Genomic DNA, 17940 nt, shown 5'->3' with positions numbered 1-17940 from the left:
AGATGCGCATGCTCTGTATCGCCATGGTAGGACGCTGTGCTTATTTGCAAGAGATATTTGCTGAGTGATAGTTTGGTGTAGATTCGACGTTTATGGTTTTGTAGCTCATGGAGGCGGTCTGTCCATTTGTGCCTGAGACCACTTCATCAACAGGCGCAGGCAACATCGAAAAGTACAAGAGGCTTACCAAGAAAATGGCCTATCGCTGGAGTTGATCATATCATATTAGTAGCATCTGGTAAAGGAGGGGTTGGGAAGTCAACCACGGCGGGTAGGTTTACATAAGTTATGTTGTGTTTTTATTGTGGAAGTGGCTAGGGGTTATGAGTAGTCTTGCGGAGCCGGACCCGGACGCTTCCCGCCTACATCCGCTGGCGGGAAGGGTCTAGTACAGACCTTAACCCCGCCCTCAACATTCCGGGCTCGAAAACGGTCTGGTGAGGTTCCATGTTGCCACATCACCAAATTCTGCTGAACTAAAGACCCTATAAATGTTATACAGAGACAAGATAATATTACTGCTTCACGTGCAAAGTGGGTGGTGGGTGTTTATAGGATGTAGTCATCGATGCTATTGAACTGTAGGCAAGCCACGAAAGAACGTTTTCATGCCCTTACCGTTGAACAGCCATCGCGAGGTTCTTGTCGCGAAATGTCGTCGAAATGGTGTGTGCGCGTGCCTTTTGCAGTCATTGATTTTCACTTTGCGATGCCGCGGTGGTGATGAGCACATACGTGGTGTTCGGATAGTAAGTAGGCTAGTCCAGTGAGAAGCTAGGCACTAGGCTGTATGGCGAGGCGATCATTTCCTATATTCTCAGGAAATTCACGTTGTCAAGAGTTCACCGGAAACACGTCCAACACAACAACTGACAGCAACTGTGCACTGCATGATATCGTCTCGTTGTAAGAAACATGCAGAGCACTAGTACGTCACCACACAGTGTAGTTCATCAGTGCCAAAGCACCACAGCCTGCCACAATATGGTCGATTGTTTCCAGGCCTACACTGCACAAGCATCAAGTGGGACTGACATCTCGATGCAGAATGTTGCGCTCATAATACCAAGTCCAAAGAGCTTGGTCTTGAGCAGCAACAACCAGTCTCTCGGTTGCAGCAGGAAGATTTGATGATTTGAGCCATCCGTTGGTCTCTTTCATGTCCACAGGTGGTTTTTCAGTGAGATGGCTATACGGACCGTGCGTAGGTTTTCTGCCCCAGGATTGTACTGTTAACGAAGGGAACTGCTGCACGTGCAGAAATGTTTTCCATCCATCTGAGGTGCTTGCTCGAAGACACCATCACACGTTATGGCCCCACTTCCATGCAGGCTCTACAACTTGTTGTCTCTAACCAGACTTCCTTGCAACTGTGCAGTAAGCTAATGGGCCATGTGTCGGATTGAATGAGAGGACCTCCTAGCATAACACTCTTGTACCATTTGCATGAAGAGATCAGAGCTACTATGAAGGTAATAGTCCAGCCCCACAATACAAGACTGATACGTCAGCTCAATCTGTTGTAACCCTTGACCACCATTGGTGCACAGAGTGGACAGCCAGTCAACGTCTGTCGCAGGATGGTAGACACCGTGCATAGAGAGAACTTTCCTGGTCCACCAATCAAGCTGCTGCAGGTCCTTGGTCCTCCAATGAATGACACCAATTAATATTACTATTAGTGTTATTAGTATTATTAGTATTATTAGTGTAGTCTTCATCACCCTTTCTGTAGAGCAGAGGGGTCTCTATCCTTAACTGGGCACCCATCAACCCAGCAGTTCCAGATAGGTACATGTTTATGTTTAATCCATATGGCACTAGTAACTGTAATATCGATGCATGCGCTATGAGGATTTTGCCAGCTCTGAAGAGTATGCCCAGTAAATATCAATGACCACCAGGAAAGCACTGATTCTCATTGCCAACGGTCCCCACGCCAGATCACAGAAACTCTTCATTGACAGAAACAAGTATACGCTCACAGACATAGCCAGTGAGAAAGAACCAATAGACAAAAGAACCAACAGACTCATTTTATAATGTTGCTGTCTTTACTCAGGATTGAACTCAGGCCATCATGGTCAGAGAACCAGAACTCTAACCACTAGGCTTGTGTGGGAGTGGCATGCATCACGTCGCATCACACACGCTATACCATTCACAATATAGTACGTGATAGACGTCGCTGCGTGAAGTATTGAACTGACCATTCATACGTAGATTTTCTACTGGGAGACTCTGCAGGAACCCCCAGCTTGCTCAAAATCCATTGCCATGTGTTCTCCCTTGCACGCGGGTCTTTGTACACCTTGCAGCTGATCATCCACAGGCAAGGACAGCTGCTTACCCAGGGTTCTCGCTAGAGATTTTTGGGAGCGTGGTGGGATGGATGGGTCCACAATGCATGCAGTCTGCACTTTACAGTCGGACATGTGAGTTGAGCCGGTCTCATGTGAGATAGATTTTTGCGTTGTAGCTATTGCGTGTAACGTGTGTTCGAGTACCCTGGAAAGGAAATCAACTTCGATCGCCCGTAAGCCCTTCTGAGCGGTGTTCATAGATAGCACATGCACAAGTTTTGTAGACGAAACTACAGAAAGTCTCTATGTGGACCACTGTTGTTGCTTTGCATGAAGCCATGACTAGTCTAGAGTAGATTCTAGGTGCAACTTCTCAGACAAGAGAGATGTGCTTTCCGGGTCACTGGAAGGGCATCCGGGAATAGAATCAGGCAGCGCATCCAGTACTGCAATCAACACTTGTGTGTATGTTTGGAACGAGGCTGTCATTCCGTGTTGTTTTGTAAGAGCCTGGATTTTTGGCTATTGTCACCTTTACTAAGTGATATAGTATTGTGTTTCAGTAATATGGAATTATCAAAAATTCCTTAGCTGTAAAACTTTAGACTCTTATCTACCATTTCTGAGCGTGGCGGACTTCTACTGGAGCATGGCTGTAGCGAGAACCCTGTTACCCAATCTATAAACTGCTGAACTAGCCATTGCTCACGGGAGCCATAAATGATACTTTTGGCGCAACCTGACACTCAAATAGAACGTGATTCTATTGATGCGACACTCAAGTCAGATAATGCAGCTTTTCACTATAGCCCTTTTTTGTAATGGGTGATTCAGACAGATGACACAATTTTAAAGGTGTTCAGTAGATGTAAGAAGGATTGGCTTTTGTAAGTGCTGTAGTAGTGGAACTTCTCATTGTGTTTATGATATCATTACACTGTTTTGTCTTTTAGTCAATTTGGCATTATCTATGGCTTTAGCTGAAGATGTAGGTGTGGAAGTTTTACTTATTATGTTTTAATATCTTTGATGTGTCTCTTTCTCCTAGAACATTTCAGTTGGTCTACTGGATGCTGACATTTTTGGTCCATCAATACCCAAGATGATGAACTTGTGTGGACAACCTGAGCTAACTGAACGTGAGCACTAGAGATGTCATTCTGAGCAATGACACCATTATACTTTCACTTGTGTCAGAGAATCAGATGAAACCAATGGTCAACTATGGAATTAAATGGTTTGTATTTATATAAGTTACCCTGCTACCACTTGTACAGTTGCATGTTACTTATCCGACCCCCTTGGGACCGGACCCCAGTTGGATAAGTGAAAATGTTGGATAACTGAAACTGTTATGAACTCAACTATTGTTCATATTATACAGCATTTTTTCCACAGTAGGGATACTGAATGTAGATGTGAATTTAATGAAACAAACCAAATGTCTTATTGATCTAGAGATAAAAATTATACTTTTCATGATTGACTGTGAATTTATATAATATGCAGGATGCATCTGTCATATCATCTGTCATATCATCACCCACGTGGCAAGCTTGGACCTGTTGGATATCCGATGTGTCGGATGAGTGAACGTCAGATAAGTGACACGCGACCGACTGTACTCTACCAGATAGCAGTTACCTTAACCATTCTCTGTGAAACTGCATCTTCAAGTAGGCATTGCCCACTAATACTGTCATGAACACTTACTGATGTTGCTAAAAAGCTACGAATATTTGTAGCCACATTGTAACAGTTAGAGACTGCACATGAGGATCTGGTCAGATTTCCATCTCATCTGTTTCAAAAGAGGACCTACATGTTATGTCTTTGTTTTCCAACAGACTATGCATTTTCGCCAAGTTCACAGTGCGTAGTAGTAGACTAGCCTCTATGAGGACAAACTTGGTTTACAGCGTGAAGTTAATGTGACTATGGATGTAATCAATCTTGCTCTGTACGAATGGACATTCATTTGCCTGGTATACATTTCTCTAGCAGAATACAACATAGTCGCCTAGATATCCTCTACACATTTGCATTTTAGTGGAGTATGCATTGTGTAAGTCAAATGACATTTGCAAACTCTAATGTAGTCAGAGCATTCAAAGTGCTATCAGCTGCAATGAGCAAGAATGAAACAATTTGATTTGATTTGGTGCTGAGGTTGAAGCAAGTAAAAAGGACATTATTGGTGTTTTCATGATTGGAAATAACTTATGCAATAACTGCAAGTAGTGAGTGCAATTATTTTGGATACATGCAGCTGATGATATGATAAATGTGAAATTGACTGAAAGCGGCTTGATACCAGATGATTTGCACACAAGACACATTACTCGAGTCCTTAACTTAGAAATAAAGGCTACCTTGTTTATTAGTGATGAGCATATACACTTTGTTTCTTCAAAATGGCTTTCTAATGGTTACTGTCTAAATGTGGTATAGTGAGTATTAGTATTGTTCATTTTGTCATTTCTTTGAAATAGTCTGTAGGGAAAGGAACTGTACGTGATATAGAGATGATGGTTGACAGACAGAAGTACAGGTTATGATGTCAGCTACTAGATGGAAAGTTATACTGTACAACTGATGAATGATGTACTATACATGGCAACAGCAACACTGGATAGCCTTAGCTGTAGCACCATTTGGAAAATATGATTTTTGATATTGTTTTTGTTGTAATTTAGTATGTCAATGGGATTCCTGGTGGAAGAGAGCAGTCCAATTGTTTGGCGAGGATTGATGGTAAGATATTATGATCAGTGTAACATCATCAATATCACTCTAAGAGTACCATGGTTCTTTCTTGTTGTAGGTAATGCAGGCTATTGAGAGATTAATTCGACAGGTATCATGGGGACCACTTGATGTTCTGGTCATAGATATGCCTCCCGGGACAGGAGATACTCAACTCTCAGTATCACAGCTCGTACCCGTCAGTGGTATGCTTAGTTGCCTTAACCAATCTGAAGTCCTCACACGGACACTGGCGCACGCGCGTGCGTGCGCGCGCGCACACACACACACACACCATTGCTAGACTGCAATGCATGCTGGCCAAATCTATATGCATAGGAACAAAATGTTCATCTGTTTACAACTCACAACAGAATCATGCTGCCATATAAGGCCTCCTCCATGTTTACAACTAAGAAGATGATATCCGTCTTTGTCGAGAACTTTCCCACATTCACAGTGTGACAGCCAACTTCCAAATGGCATTGGGCAACCCATCCTTAATAGAGAAGCTAAGCGAAATTTGCTGGGGTTAATTAAGCGCAAGGTTTTCTGAGCAGGGAACCGCTTCAAGCCAAGAGCCACTACCTTTTCCTTGAACTGATCTTAAACGAGCCTTGCCTTGGCATTGTCAGCTGTCTCTAGAAAAATCTGAACTTTGGCTGAAAAGAGTTGGGCAGAGAGACAGTGCTGATTAGTGTTGTAGATCACAAAATTCTCTCACTTGAGAAATGTCACCATGACCAAGAGAACCGTTATATTTCACTATGGCATTGTCCAATGAAACTTGAATATTATTCTTCATGTTATTCATCAATAACTCATGTGACTCCCAAAGGGATGGAAACCTTTTAGGTAAAGTAACTGCAGAATGAGCACAACTTGCTAGATATGCCGCAAAGGTAACATCTTTTACAAATGTCAAACTGAAACCTCCATACTTCACAGGCATGGTACATTGACTCCATTGTGATTCAGTGATGGATTGAAGTGATAGAATAGCCTTGAAGGTGACTTGGGTTTGGTCTTTTTGTATAGATGCTGATGGTTGCAATAATGGAGGAGGCACTGATTTAGCTAAATGGTTCATTCTTGAGACATGGCAGTGACGCAAGAGTAACATTGAGCATTGAGCATCACCCAACTGGCATATCTTGTCACAAAAGTTGACCAGACTCAATGAAAGATATGCAATATGATGAAACAAATGAAGAGCATCCAATAGGACAGCCGAGCACTATTGTCCCCGTACATTTGTGCTGGGCATGGAAGACAAGGATGATTCAGAAGGTCCTCATACTTACTATCAGCTACCAGAAGGCCAATGACAGCTGATAGTGACTTGAAATCATCAAGAGCTTTGAAGGCTCACATGGATTGAAGACATCATCTAAATATCTAGAATTATAACATTTGTTTTGTTTTGTAACTTTCTCTAGTATAGGATGAGTACCCATGGCATATAAGACAGGGCCCAAGGAATCGCCTTGATGCACACCTTGCTCTGATGAGATCAAAACAGATTCATCTCCTTTAAAAAGACCAACGAACTAGGCCTAGAATACATCTGGCGAACATGACCACTTAACTGTGGGAATGAAGAGTTTACTTCACAGAATCTCTCTTGATGGAATTAAAGGCAATCCTGATATCTGATTTCACCAGCATCCAACTAGGTTTGTTCTGAAGTAGTAGTTGAACATGGTGAACCAACAATTTGGAACCTCCACGAGTGGCCAACCCATGTTGTAAAGGAGAGAAAAATTAAGAAAACGACAACTTCTTTTGCTGACAGATAGCTCTCGCGGCCAATCTACACGTGGCTTCACCCATTGCTATAGGCCTTACATCTCCATTTGATTCAGCAAGGCAACTAGTCGAGACATTGAAATGAGTTGAACAATAGTATCTGACAATACGAGAACCAGAGCATCTTGTGTAAAAGAGTTGTCTAGGAGGAAATGGAAATGTTCGAAGCACCATCATATTAACTTGTCAAAATCCTAGCAGCACGCGATATCTCTTCGCACTTAGTCAGGCGGATAGCAGCGTTCCTCACTTGCTTCTCAGGATCTAGAGAAGTATTGACATGATCAGAGGTAGAGCAGTTCAGTTGAATAAGATGATCCAACGATATTCTTGAAAGAGACAATATCTCGACTTGGCACCTTTGGTTCCAGACTTGTTACTTTCCTTCGATGGTGCTAATAGCACTCTCAGTATCAAAAATAGCAACTTTCACACGTCAATGGCATTGACATCCTCACGAAGACGACGAAGCGCAATGGAACAACAGTCTATCTGTTTGACTGTCTGTCTGTCTGTCTGTCAATAAATATATTTCCATTACAATGAAATTTCCATCAAACTCTAAAAGCAAACCTAAAGTCCACTACATAATAATTACTACATAATACATTAGCCCCTTATGGGGGGGATAAAACTTAAAGAAGCTACTTAACTACAAGTTGTGCAAAGTCAGTGTTTCTACTAAGGGTCTTAGGTCCAGAACCGATCATCATGAGTTTTCTTGTCAGCACACTTGCATTGCAACGTTGCAGTTGAATTGAAAACCGTCTCCTCCATCGTGTCTTAAACTCAGCAACATTTGTTCGTCCGTTCTCATCTTTCCACATACTTGCTCATTGCATTAAAGTAGTTAGTGGCTTTTTCTCCCCAACGCCCAAAGTGCTCAAAAACTAGAGGCACTACTGATGGAGAATACCGGGTAGTTTTTCCTCTTTATATTTACTTAATTTAAGTTCTTCCCTTCTCACAGCCGCACTCCTTGCAGTTGTAGATGCACGAGACAAAATGTCTGCAGCCCACAGATGAGCTAGTGCCACATCAAGTTCTATGTTTGAACCAGTTTCAGAATCAGCTACAAGAATATCTGAGCAGTTGGAATTCACATATCTGTCTCTAGGTTCACATTTGTGTGGTAAGTGAAGTGAACTTAAACATTCTGACTCTCTGTCTGTCTGTGTGTCTGTTTCCAATGCATTCAATTCTATATACAATGCATTCAATTCTATATCCAGATATCATTTGATTGATGAAGTTGCTGCTCAATTTCTGGAATTGTTGAACCACGTTTTTCAAATTTATGGCAACACAAGCTCTTTGGTATAGGAGATGGGAGATGGCTCAGTAGTCAACATAGCCTCACAAGAAGGAGTGCATCAAAGGAGATCCTCTGGGTCCTGTCTTATTTGCTGTCACTCTTCATCCAATTTTGAAATCTATTTAAGACAAATATCCCAGTTTGATGCTTTTGCTAATCGTGATGACACTTTTTGTTGTCAGTCCTGATAATGACCTAATGAAGGCTTTATCTGATTTGAAGATGAGTGTGGCTAACATTAACCTAGAAATTTGTCAAAAGAAATGTAAGCTATTTGTTGGATTTGATTCTGAGGATGCTAAGCTCTTTTTGTTTGAGTATCCACAAATGGGTTAAAGATCTTAGGAGTTCCAATAGGACTTGAGACCTATGTCAGTCAAACTTGGGTTAAAGCTAAGGAATCTAGTCAAACCTTTTGCTCACACCTGGCTGAATTGAATGATCCTCAGAGTGCTACACTTCTATTGAGACATTATCATATACCACGTCTAAATTGTCTTGCTAGAGCAGTGTCCAGGTCTTCTCCAAGAAGCTGCTAGGATTCATGGCACCCTTACTCGGGTCACTTATGTTGATGTAATGGGACTTTCATCACTTGATAATAACAAATGGGATGAAGCTGTTTTGAAGATAAACTATGGTGGACTCGGATTAACTTCAGTTGGCAGTGTATTGCCTTCTTCCTTTATAGCAGCTTGGGCACATTCGTTCAATGAATTACCTAAGAGATTTCCACAAATGGCGGATGAGATTGGGCATCTGGTCTCCAATGTGAGTACAAAACACGTCAAACCGTCTGGCACATCTATTGGAGCTTCTCTAACGACAGCCATTGATAACTTGCCTTTTGAAAGTTCAGAAGAGAGCACTGACCCACAACAAAGATCTTGCCATGATCTTTTTTCTAAACCTACAAAACTGCAACTTCGCCGTAGTGATTCTAGTGCAAAGTCATCAGCAGATAAAGTGTTCAGCTCTTTTACATCAGATAAAGACAATGCAAGAGTTAGATCTGTTACGGGAAAAGCATCTAGTGCTTGACTGTTCGCTTAGCGTATCGGTAGAGGTTGGGTCTGCAAATGCCATTTAGCAATTGGATTGCCCAATGTGAGTGCAGCAAAGGTGTCGATAAAGAAGGCTATCACCTGCTTACCTACAAACATGGAGGTGGGCCTGCTTGGGTGCACAACATTTTGTCATGTTGGAATGAATGTCTTAACGAGCTCCAAATATTTTACCACAAGGAACCACGAAACAGGTATGCACAGTCAGAAAATTGTCCAGATATTGTGTTTTTTGTTTGGAGTTTGTGGAAGCTATTGAACTGGATATTTCTTTGGCGCATCCATGAAGTACTTGATACCGTCAAACGATCAGGGCAGGTAGATGGCTATGCATCACTGAAGAGAGAAAAGAAAAAATTGAAAAATATGAACAGGAAGTTTTGCTGACTGACTCTACACCGACAATTATCCCTCTAATCTTTGAACATTTTCGTCGCTTGTACGAGTCGGCAGAATTGTTTCTACAAGAACTGGCAAAGATGCAGAAGCTATTGGAGATACCAAAACAGCAGTAGAATTTCTCACTGACTTTGGACGGCGCCTTTCTGTTCTATTACAGGCAGGTAACAGCCAAGTGATCTTATGAAAAATATCTCACCTCTCACATGGTCAATTAGAGATAGGGATATTCAGATTTTAATCCACTTGTCTGAATTGATGAACGGAGGAATGGACTGGGGTGGATTTTTATTTAATTTTGAGGATTTGCTTGTTAAGTTTAAAATCAATAAAACAATCTGTTTGTCTGTCTGTCTGTCGTGGCTCATCCACGGAGTCAGGACATTATTAGGAGGGCTAGCAAGGAAAATGGTCATGCTGCCACGACAAGAGAAGAAAAGAAAATGAAAAAATATTCAGAAGAGCTTTTTCCAGGAGGATATGTATCAAGATGTGTTCCTCTTGTGATAGAACATTTTGGGAGGTGGGCACAAAGGCAGACTATTTTTGCTGCATTTGTCACAACAGTCAGCAAATCCATAAGCCAATTTTAATGCTTCCATGTTCATGTCATGTTGGGAAAAAGATTTTCTACAATTCGGCAAAGATGTAATGCCGAAGTTATCCTTAGAAAACTTCAAAACTCTCACCTAATCATGGTGATTTAGATAGATCATTTGATTTTGACATTCAAGGTCCAATGACTTTGTTGTTTGCAAGGACTTATTTGTATTTAAAAATCCTAGCATATGTACAAGTATAATTTGTATGAGAATAGATTATCTGTCTGTCGTCTGTCTGTCTGTCAATACATATATTTTTCATATTTGAATTAGGATACAATAGCAAATGGCTAACTACATTTGTCCTATGATAATAAAAGCAAGAGAAAACAGCTAAAAACTAAATACAATATATTTTTAAGTAATAATTGGTTAAAAGGGATCATGTGATCTCTTTTCTATAGAACATCTACGAGTCTGGGCACTTGGTGTGACCTGACAAGGCATTACTGATTTTCTTCAGAAGTGCATTGGCATTGCAACGTTGCAATTGAATGGCAATTCTTTGACACCAATAGTCTTTAAACTCTACCCTGTTTAATATTCCAAAGTCATCCTTTAATCGTTTTGACAAGTCGTCTAAATAGGTCTCTGCCTTCTTGCCCCATCTTCCAAAATGTTCCAAGACTGGTGGAACCACTCTCACAGACACCAGGATGTTTTTCTTTCTCATCGCAAGACAACTTTCTGTCTTTCCTTCTAGCTGCGGTTGCTCCGTCCATAGTGGCTGACGTTGGAAATATGGCTGAACTCCACAGATGAGCAAGTGCTATACCTAACTCTACATCGGAACCAATACCAGTGTCAAAAACAACAATGTCTGGGCGGCTGTCAGATGTAGCATATATATCTTTTGGCTCTTTTTGTGTTGAATTTTGAGATCATTTAGACACTCTGACCACACAGACATGATCGAGTCATGTGACCACACAGGACCACCCCCTGTTTTGCATGCAATCCTCTTGAGTCACTAGTTGCTTATCACACACAGTCACACGTCTGAATAATATCACACAAAGGCAAGGGAGTCCAAGTCTCAGGTAAGCCGCCAACCGAAATTTGGAGGGTTTAAGTGCGAGCTTCCGTGAAGTTGGAATAGCAGACGACCAAGAGCCTGCACTTTTGCCTTGCAGAGAGCGAAGTCTAGCGCCATCTCGAAGTGAAAGTGCATTCTGAATTAAGCAAGTAGCTTCCATTTTAGCATTTTCTTGTGAGAGCTTGTGTTGAAGACTCTCTGATTCAGACAACATCTGCAATAAGGACTGGGATGGTGGTACAATTGAATTTAGTGTCTGATCTAGACAGCTAAAAGAGGGTGTTGACATGACAACTTTGTCTATTTCAGGTTTTATATCTGGAAAACGAATGGGCAATTCATTCAAAGAATGAGCCCACGAAGCCAGGAAAGCTGATTGATGAAGCAACTGATTGAACCAATGACATACCAAAACCACCATACTTGATGATTGGTTGGGTTGTTCGGTGCCATACAGTATCATCTATTGAGTTGCAACCAAGCAAAGTGGTAAATGTTGACCTCGACTGAAGATCGTGAAGATCAGCTGCTGAATTGAGAAGTTCTGGTGTCACTGAACAAGCTAAGTGATTAGTTTGAGGAATGTGACAGAATCTTAGTAATAGCATGGCACTTTGAATATCGTGCCGCTCAGTCAGCAGCTTGCAAAGGTTGTCTCCTGATTTTGCTGTCTCAACACAGTATTCGTGTATAAACTGAACCTTTCCAATTGGGATGCCTAGAATTGTTGAACCACTATAGTTGATAGGAATAGTGGTCTGAGAGCTTATCTGACTAGAAAGTGGTGTAGGGCTGTAGATCTCACATTTGTGGTCAGCTATTTCAAGGTGTATTGTGATGAAAGCTGCTCTGAGATTTTCCAAGGCAAAAAGAACTTCAATTGGTGGACCCAAAAGCGCACATCATCGAGGTAAGCTAGAACTCGTATTTTAGGGTTTTCCTTCTGAATGTTCACGAGAATTGGGTGTATTGCAGTTGAGAACAATGCTGGTTCTAAAGGATCTCCCTGATGAATGCCTTGTTCAAAGTTGAGGACTATTGGTTTGGTCTTCTGCAAAAGTACAAGAGAATTGACATTCAGATACATCTGCTGAATATGATGGAATATATCTGGAAGACGATGACACCTCCTGCAATATCTGCCTTCAATCTAGAGAATTGAAGGCGTCTTTCACATCCGTTTTTTAATACAACCCATTCAGGATTAGACTCTACAAGCAATTGAACATGATGTGTGAGCAGCTCAGTTCCATAATCAGTCAGCACACGATGCTGTATTGGGTTGGAAATACCACAGAATGCTTTTTTCTTCTGTAAACAGATTGCTCTTGCTGTTAAACGCAGTATAATTTCTCCACACAAGCACTATGTAAGAGATCTGCCCCCTTGTCAGATTCAATCAAGACTTTGATCTGCTCATAACGCCAACCAAATGGTCCAGCACCAGAACCTCGTGGTGATTGATGAATCACTTTGAGAAGAACAGCTTTAGAGAGACTTATTGGATTAGAATTTACTCGAGAGGAGACAGCAGGAATTTCTCAAATCTTTTTGGATGCTTTTTCTCTAATTTTTGAACTCTCTTCTGATGCTCGTACTAACCCCACACTAGTTAACACTCTAGCAGCTCATGAAAGTTCACCACATCGAATCAACCTGAGTGCTGCTTGTTTTGCCTGATTAGAACTTGAACTCAGCTTTGTAGAAATCTTAGACTCAGACAAATACAGCAATTCCTTCCATTTCCATTCTAGAAACTTGTCGAAAACAGACCTGGCTTCTTTCAAGCCAGACCTGCCCCCTTTTGAATTTGCCTCCAAAACCATTCTAGGAATGAGATAAAACAATTTTCAAGCTGTCTCATTATCCTGATTTTCACATATTTTCTCAAAGCCACCAAACAGCAAGCTATAAAGCGAGACCTCAAGGCTGGTTTGATTGATTTATCTGTTTGTCTGTCTGTCTGTCTGTCTGTCTGTCATCTATTTTTCATATTTGAATTAGGATACAATAGGAAATGGCTAACTACGTTTGTCCTATGATAATAAAAGCAAGAGAAACGACTAATAACTAAATACGACATATATTTAATTACTAATTGGTTAGAAGGGATCAGGTGATCTCTTTTCTATAGAACATCTACGAGTCTGGGCACTTAGTCTGTCCCGACAAGGCATTACTGATTTCTTCAGAAGTACATTGGCATTGCAACGTTGCAATTGAATGGCAGTTCTTTGAAGCCAATAGTCTTTAAACTCTGCCCCGTTTGATTTTCCAAAGTCATCCTTTGATCGTTTTGACAAGTCATCTAATAGGTCTCTGCCTGCTTGCCCCATCTTCCAAAATGTTCCAAGACTAGTGGAACCACTCTCACAGACAACTCACCAGGATGTTTTTTCTCGTAGCGTCTGTCTGTCTGTCTGTCTATGTCAATACATATATTTGCATTTATTATACAACAACTATGTACACAAATGACAAGGATAGTTACTAAGCTAGAAAACTACACAAGCAAAAATGACTTTTAGGCCCAAAAACATACAATGAGTTAACAATTAGGCAATGGTGCAACAGTGCAAGCATCAGTAGTGTTCATTCTTTTTGTCTGCTATAACTTTAGCGAAGTTTCTCTGTAAATGAATGGAGATGAGATATCTCCACTTGGTCTTCAATTGAGCCCAGTTTCTTTCCCTCATCCACTCGGCAAGCTTGTCGAGGTAGTTGGTGGCTTGTATCCCCAGTGACCAAAACGTTCGAGAACTAAGGGAACAAACGATGGTTTGATGCCTCCTGGTAGACGCTCTTGGCTGTATTTAACCTCTTTTCTCTCCTCTCTCCTTGAGGCCGTGATACTTGCTGTGGTAGCAGCCGATGCTAGCAAGTCAGTGCACCAAGGATGCTAGAGAAATGTCTAGTTCTCTGTCGTGACCAGTTTGGGGATTGATAACAACAACGTCTGGTCTGTTGTTGTTGTTAATGTACCGATGAGTATTTGTCAACTAAACTGGTAATACGTGAATCTCCGAGAACTAAGGGAACAAATGATGGTTTGATGCCTCCTGGTAGACGCTCTTGGCTGTATTTAACCTCTTTTCTCTCCTCTCTCCTTGAGGCCGTGATACTTGCTGTGGTAGCTGCCGATGCTAGCAAGTCAGTGCACCAAGGATGCTAGAGAAATGTCTAGTTCTCTGTCGTGACCAGTTTGGGGATTGATAACAACAACGTCTGGTCTGTTGTTGTTGTTAATGTACCGATGAGTATTTGTCAACTAAACTGGTAATACGTGAATCTCCATCGAGCGTCGCTTTAAATGAAGCTACGAAGCAATAATCATTGGGAGTAGCTTCTATCTTGGAGTAGTGTTGAGTTGAAATTGATTGAAACTTTGCTATTGTCGAGACAGTCGATTCATCTAGTTAGAGATCCATAAGTTGCTGTAGAGATGTGCTATTCCTACCCACAATGGTACATACAGTAGTTCCTATGCATGCATCACTCATAAACTTCTAATCTATAAATTTCTATTTTAGCACAGGATGTGGCCAAACTTCCAATTTTCTCCAACACTATATATAGCTATAGGTTCTGCATGTTTTGTTCGTCACTCTTGCAGTCTAAATTGTGTACCAAAATTATCATATCAATTTATGTGTAATATCAACAATATTTGTAGTTGGGGACTTGCATTAGCAATGAAGTCCCATACATACCATGTGCATTATGCCTGGCATTTTGCGTAACCTACGGCAGCAAGATTGGATTGTCATAGATTTCCAGGTATCGCTACTTGAAATACGTTTGATTCTTTTTGATCCAAGTGGACATCTTTCTGGCTAAATTTTCTCTCTCATGCAAACAGCACTGAGTGATTGGTTCTCGACCATTGTCTTTCGTACAAAGAGACTAATGCGTTGTGATTGGTTGCTGAATGGGATACCATACATTCCTGAAGCATGACACGCATATATGATAATTTTTGGCTTATATATGTAGATAGCCACAGAGATTTTTGGTGCAAACTGAACTCTTTGACTCGCAGCTTTCAATTAGCTTTTAAAGCATATTTGCAGAGTTGGACTTGTATTTTACCTCAAGGTATGCACTAAAATGTGTAGGGTAGGATTTATGACAGTAAAACAATCTATCTGTTTTTCTGCTTGTCTGTCCTTTGTACATGATCTCCTTAATACGTTTGCTCTAATCTGGACCAAACTCCACAAGCACTATTGCATGAGCTCTCATATACATTTGTGCACTTAAGACAGTCAAGGTCAACACATGTCAAGAACATGATAAGCCAGAAGTTTGATCAAGTACAGAGTGAGTTTATAGAGAGTAGCTATAGGTCACTAGAATTTACTCCCTGATCTTCCTCAGGCTATGTCCTTAGACTTGGAAATGAATAGCCATGCAAGGAACACTAATTCTGTCTCAAGTTATTTACAAAATTCCGAAAGCAGATGTCAGTCTAATGGCAGACTCATCAGGTTGCATTTTTACATTACCTCACACAGCTCCTCCAAGTCTACATTGCAGCTAGTTTTTCAGCACATAGTTTTGAACGCTGGTGTGCTTTTTGCATTGTCTTTAGGTGCATGGAGTGTTAGTCCTTTTGTACACTTTCTTGTAGTTAGATCTATAACTTCAAGTTCATTTAGGTGATACACTAAATCATCAGAAAGAAACAGTTTTCAACCTAGATAAAGAGTCGTGATCATCTCTACATCTTTCTATCGCTGTCTTGTAATCTTCATTACTGCATACTGTTAGAGATCATGTGAAGAATGGGCATCCATCTGGTATCTAATAAAACAAATGCACTCCTGATGACTATAAATATGGAAGTGCCCTTAGTTATTCAATTATTATAACTATACCGTAAATATTAATTTCCTGTGTCTAAACTCACTCAATAACCCCATCTAAAATTATTTGTTTTTGGTACTGACGTCTGAAGTAAAGTTTCCTGGAGATCTTTCTTTTTTCGGATTCAGTCACTTGTTTTCTTTGTACTTTGTAGCAGCTGACAACGTCTTCCTCTCTGTAATTGAACAATTAATATGTGTAGGTGCAATCATTGTTACAACACCACAAGACATTGCATTACTAGATGTCACACGTGGAATAGAAATGTTTAAGAAGGTGTCTATACCGGTACACGTTTATTATCATATTTCACATGATTTTGCAATTAATGTTTTTGTTATAGGTGTTTGGAGTAGTTCAAAACATGAGTGTTTTTCAGTGTCCACACTGTGGTCATGCAACACACATATTTGGCCATAACGGAGCTCACCGACTAGCAAAACAAATTGATCTACACGTTCTAGGTAAATTCAGGTATTCTTCACTTCTTCTCGTGCTGAACTGGGTACTTTGGTTACAGGTGATGTACCATTAGATGTAGCTATCCAAGAAACTTGTGATAGAGGGCAGCCTATTGTTGTGTCACAGCCCAGTTGTTCTCAGGTAGGCATTGCTGGTTTGTCAGGGTACTTTAATATGTATAGCATTGGGTGATTTTTGAGCTAGTCAAAAGAGTATGCCAACATAGCACAGCAAGTTCTTGTGAAGCTTGGCTATCGGAAGAGCTAACATCAGTGGCACATTTCATACATCTCTATGTATTTCGCACAATTTGCTAGACTTTCATAATATAAGTAAACTGCTGTTGTTGCCATGATTCTTGATGCATGTTGACTTGATACGTTTTGTTTGTTAATGTTGATTCATTGACTAAATACCGTACTGACGCGAGTAATACCCCAGTCCTCCAGTAAATTCCCATCCCCACCTTTGGTCCAGGTCCTAAGATTGTCACACCTTTTTGTTCTTTAAGTGGTGCTAATTGGCACTTTCTATATAGACTAGCTTCTTTAATTGCCTACGCATTCGGCAACGTGTTCTAGGCAGCTATGCCCAAGAGATATCGTAGCTTCACTGTTGAATACAAGATCAGCGTTGTTGAATGGCATCGAGGCAATGGCTCGGTGGTGTCAAAAACCGCCAACCAATTTAGCATTGACAGGAAAGATGCACGACGGACGTGAACCATTAAGTGTACAGCTTGATGACCGGTGTATGACTTTTTGCAAGAGAGGCGAAGCTTTGGCCTGGCAGTTTCTAACGTCGCACTGATAGACGAAGCAAAGCGAGTAGCTGCAGAACTAAACATTGTAGGATTTAAAGCAAGCAATGGATGGCTTGTCAGGTGGAAGCAACGCTTTAACGTAGGACGACGGCGCAAAACAAATGAGTCTCAAGCCCTTCCGGAGCATTATCAAGATGACCTCGGATTTTGCCGACAAATTATCCGGTTGCGGGAGACACATGACAGGTGGTTAATTACTGGTCAATTGATTAAGTTAATTACTTCTGCCAATTAACACCTCCAGGTGTCAGGTTTTGAGTAAAGTCCCATCCCCTAGTTTACCTTTGATGCTAGCCAACCATGGGGGTGGGATATTAATCGGGTCAGTACGGTATTATAAAATCAACATAAATTGCAACATAAACCTTTACCATTAATAATGCATGAATAGTAAGCTGAACAACACACGTACTGTAATGGATTGACAATGCCAAAGACATAATAGCCACATTCACACTGTAGTTCAAGTTTCCTTTACTCTCACTAAAAGGCAGAGGTGCGCAAACATAAAGGGAT

At 41.0% G+C, this 17940-nt stretch overlaps 3 protein-coding genes across 5 annotated transcripts; all 3 read left to right on the top strand.

Annotated features, from left to right (window-relative positions):
* Positions 1-2: 2 nt before the first annotated feature.
* Positions 3-5748, top strand: LOC134190454 (iron-sulfur protein NUBPL-like). Its single transcript, XM_062658898.1, has 7 exons — positions 3-26; positions 82-271; positions 3257-3291; positions 3352-3442; positions 3501-3540; positions 5000-5057; positions 5128-5748. The coding sequence occupies exons 1-7, from the start codon at positions 3-5 to the stop codon at positions 5350-5352; spliced, it is 663 nt and encodes a 220-aa protein (XP_062514882.1). The 3' UTR covers positions 5353-5748.
* A 2201-nt stretch (positions 5749-7949) lies between these two features.
* LOC134190742 (uncharacterized) lies at positions 7950-9795 on the top strand. Its single transcript, XM_062659241.1, has one exon. It carries the CDS (start codon positions 8752-8754, stop codon positions 9211-9213), a length of 462 nt encoding a protein of 153 aa, XP_062515225.1. The 5' UTR covers positions 7950-8751; the 3' UTR covers positions 9214-9795.
* A 5394-nt stretch (positions 9796-15189) lies between these two features.
* Positions 15190-17087, top strand: LOC134190741 (iron-sulfur protein NUBPL-like). Of its 3 annotated transcripts, none has more exons than XM_062659239.1 (5): positions 15190-15368; positions 16342-16415; positions 16483-16603; positions 16660-16742; positions 16802-17087. In XM_062659239.1, exons 1-5 carry the CDS (start codon positions 15227-15229, stop codon positions 16916-16918), a joined length of 537 nt encoding a protein of 178 aa, XP_062515223.1. In that variant the 5' UTR covers positions 15190-15226; the 3' UTR covers positions 16919-17087. The 3 variants fall into 3 exon arrangements, with proteins under 3 accessions (XP_062515223.1, XP_062515224.1, XP_062515222.1); XM_062659240.1 differs by having other exon boundaries at positions 16342-16427; positions 16806-17087; XM_062659238.1 differs by having other exon boundaries at positions 16342-16427.
* Positions 17088-17940: the final 853 nt, after the last annotated feature.

Source organism: Corticium candelabrum, chromosome 15 (genome assembly GCF_963422355.1).
Source record: "Corticium candelabrum chromosome 15, ooCorCand1.1, whole genome shotgun sequence".
Lineage (NCBI taxonomy): Eukaryota > Metazoa > Porifera > Homoscleromorpha > Homosclerophorida > Plakinidae > Corticium > Corticium candelabrum.
Note: the sequence above shows the minus strand (reverse complement) of the source record. Positions and strands in the feature narration are given on the sequence as shown.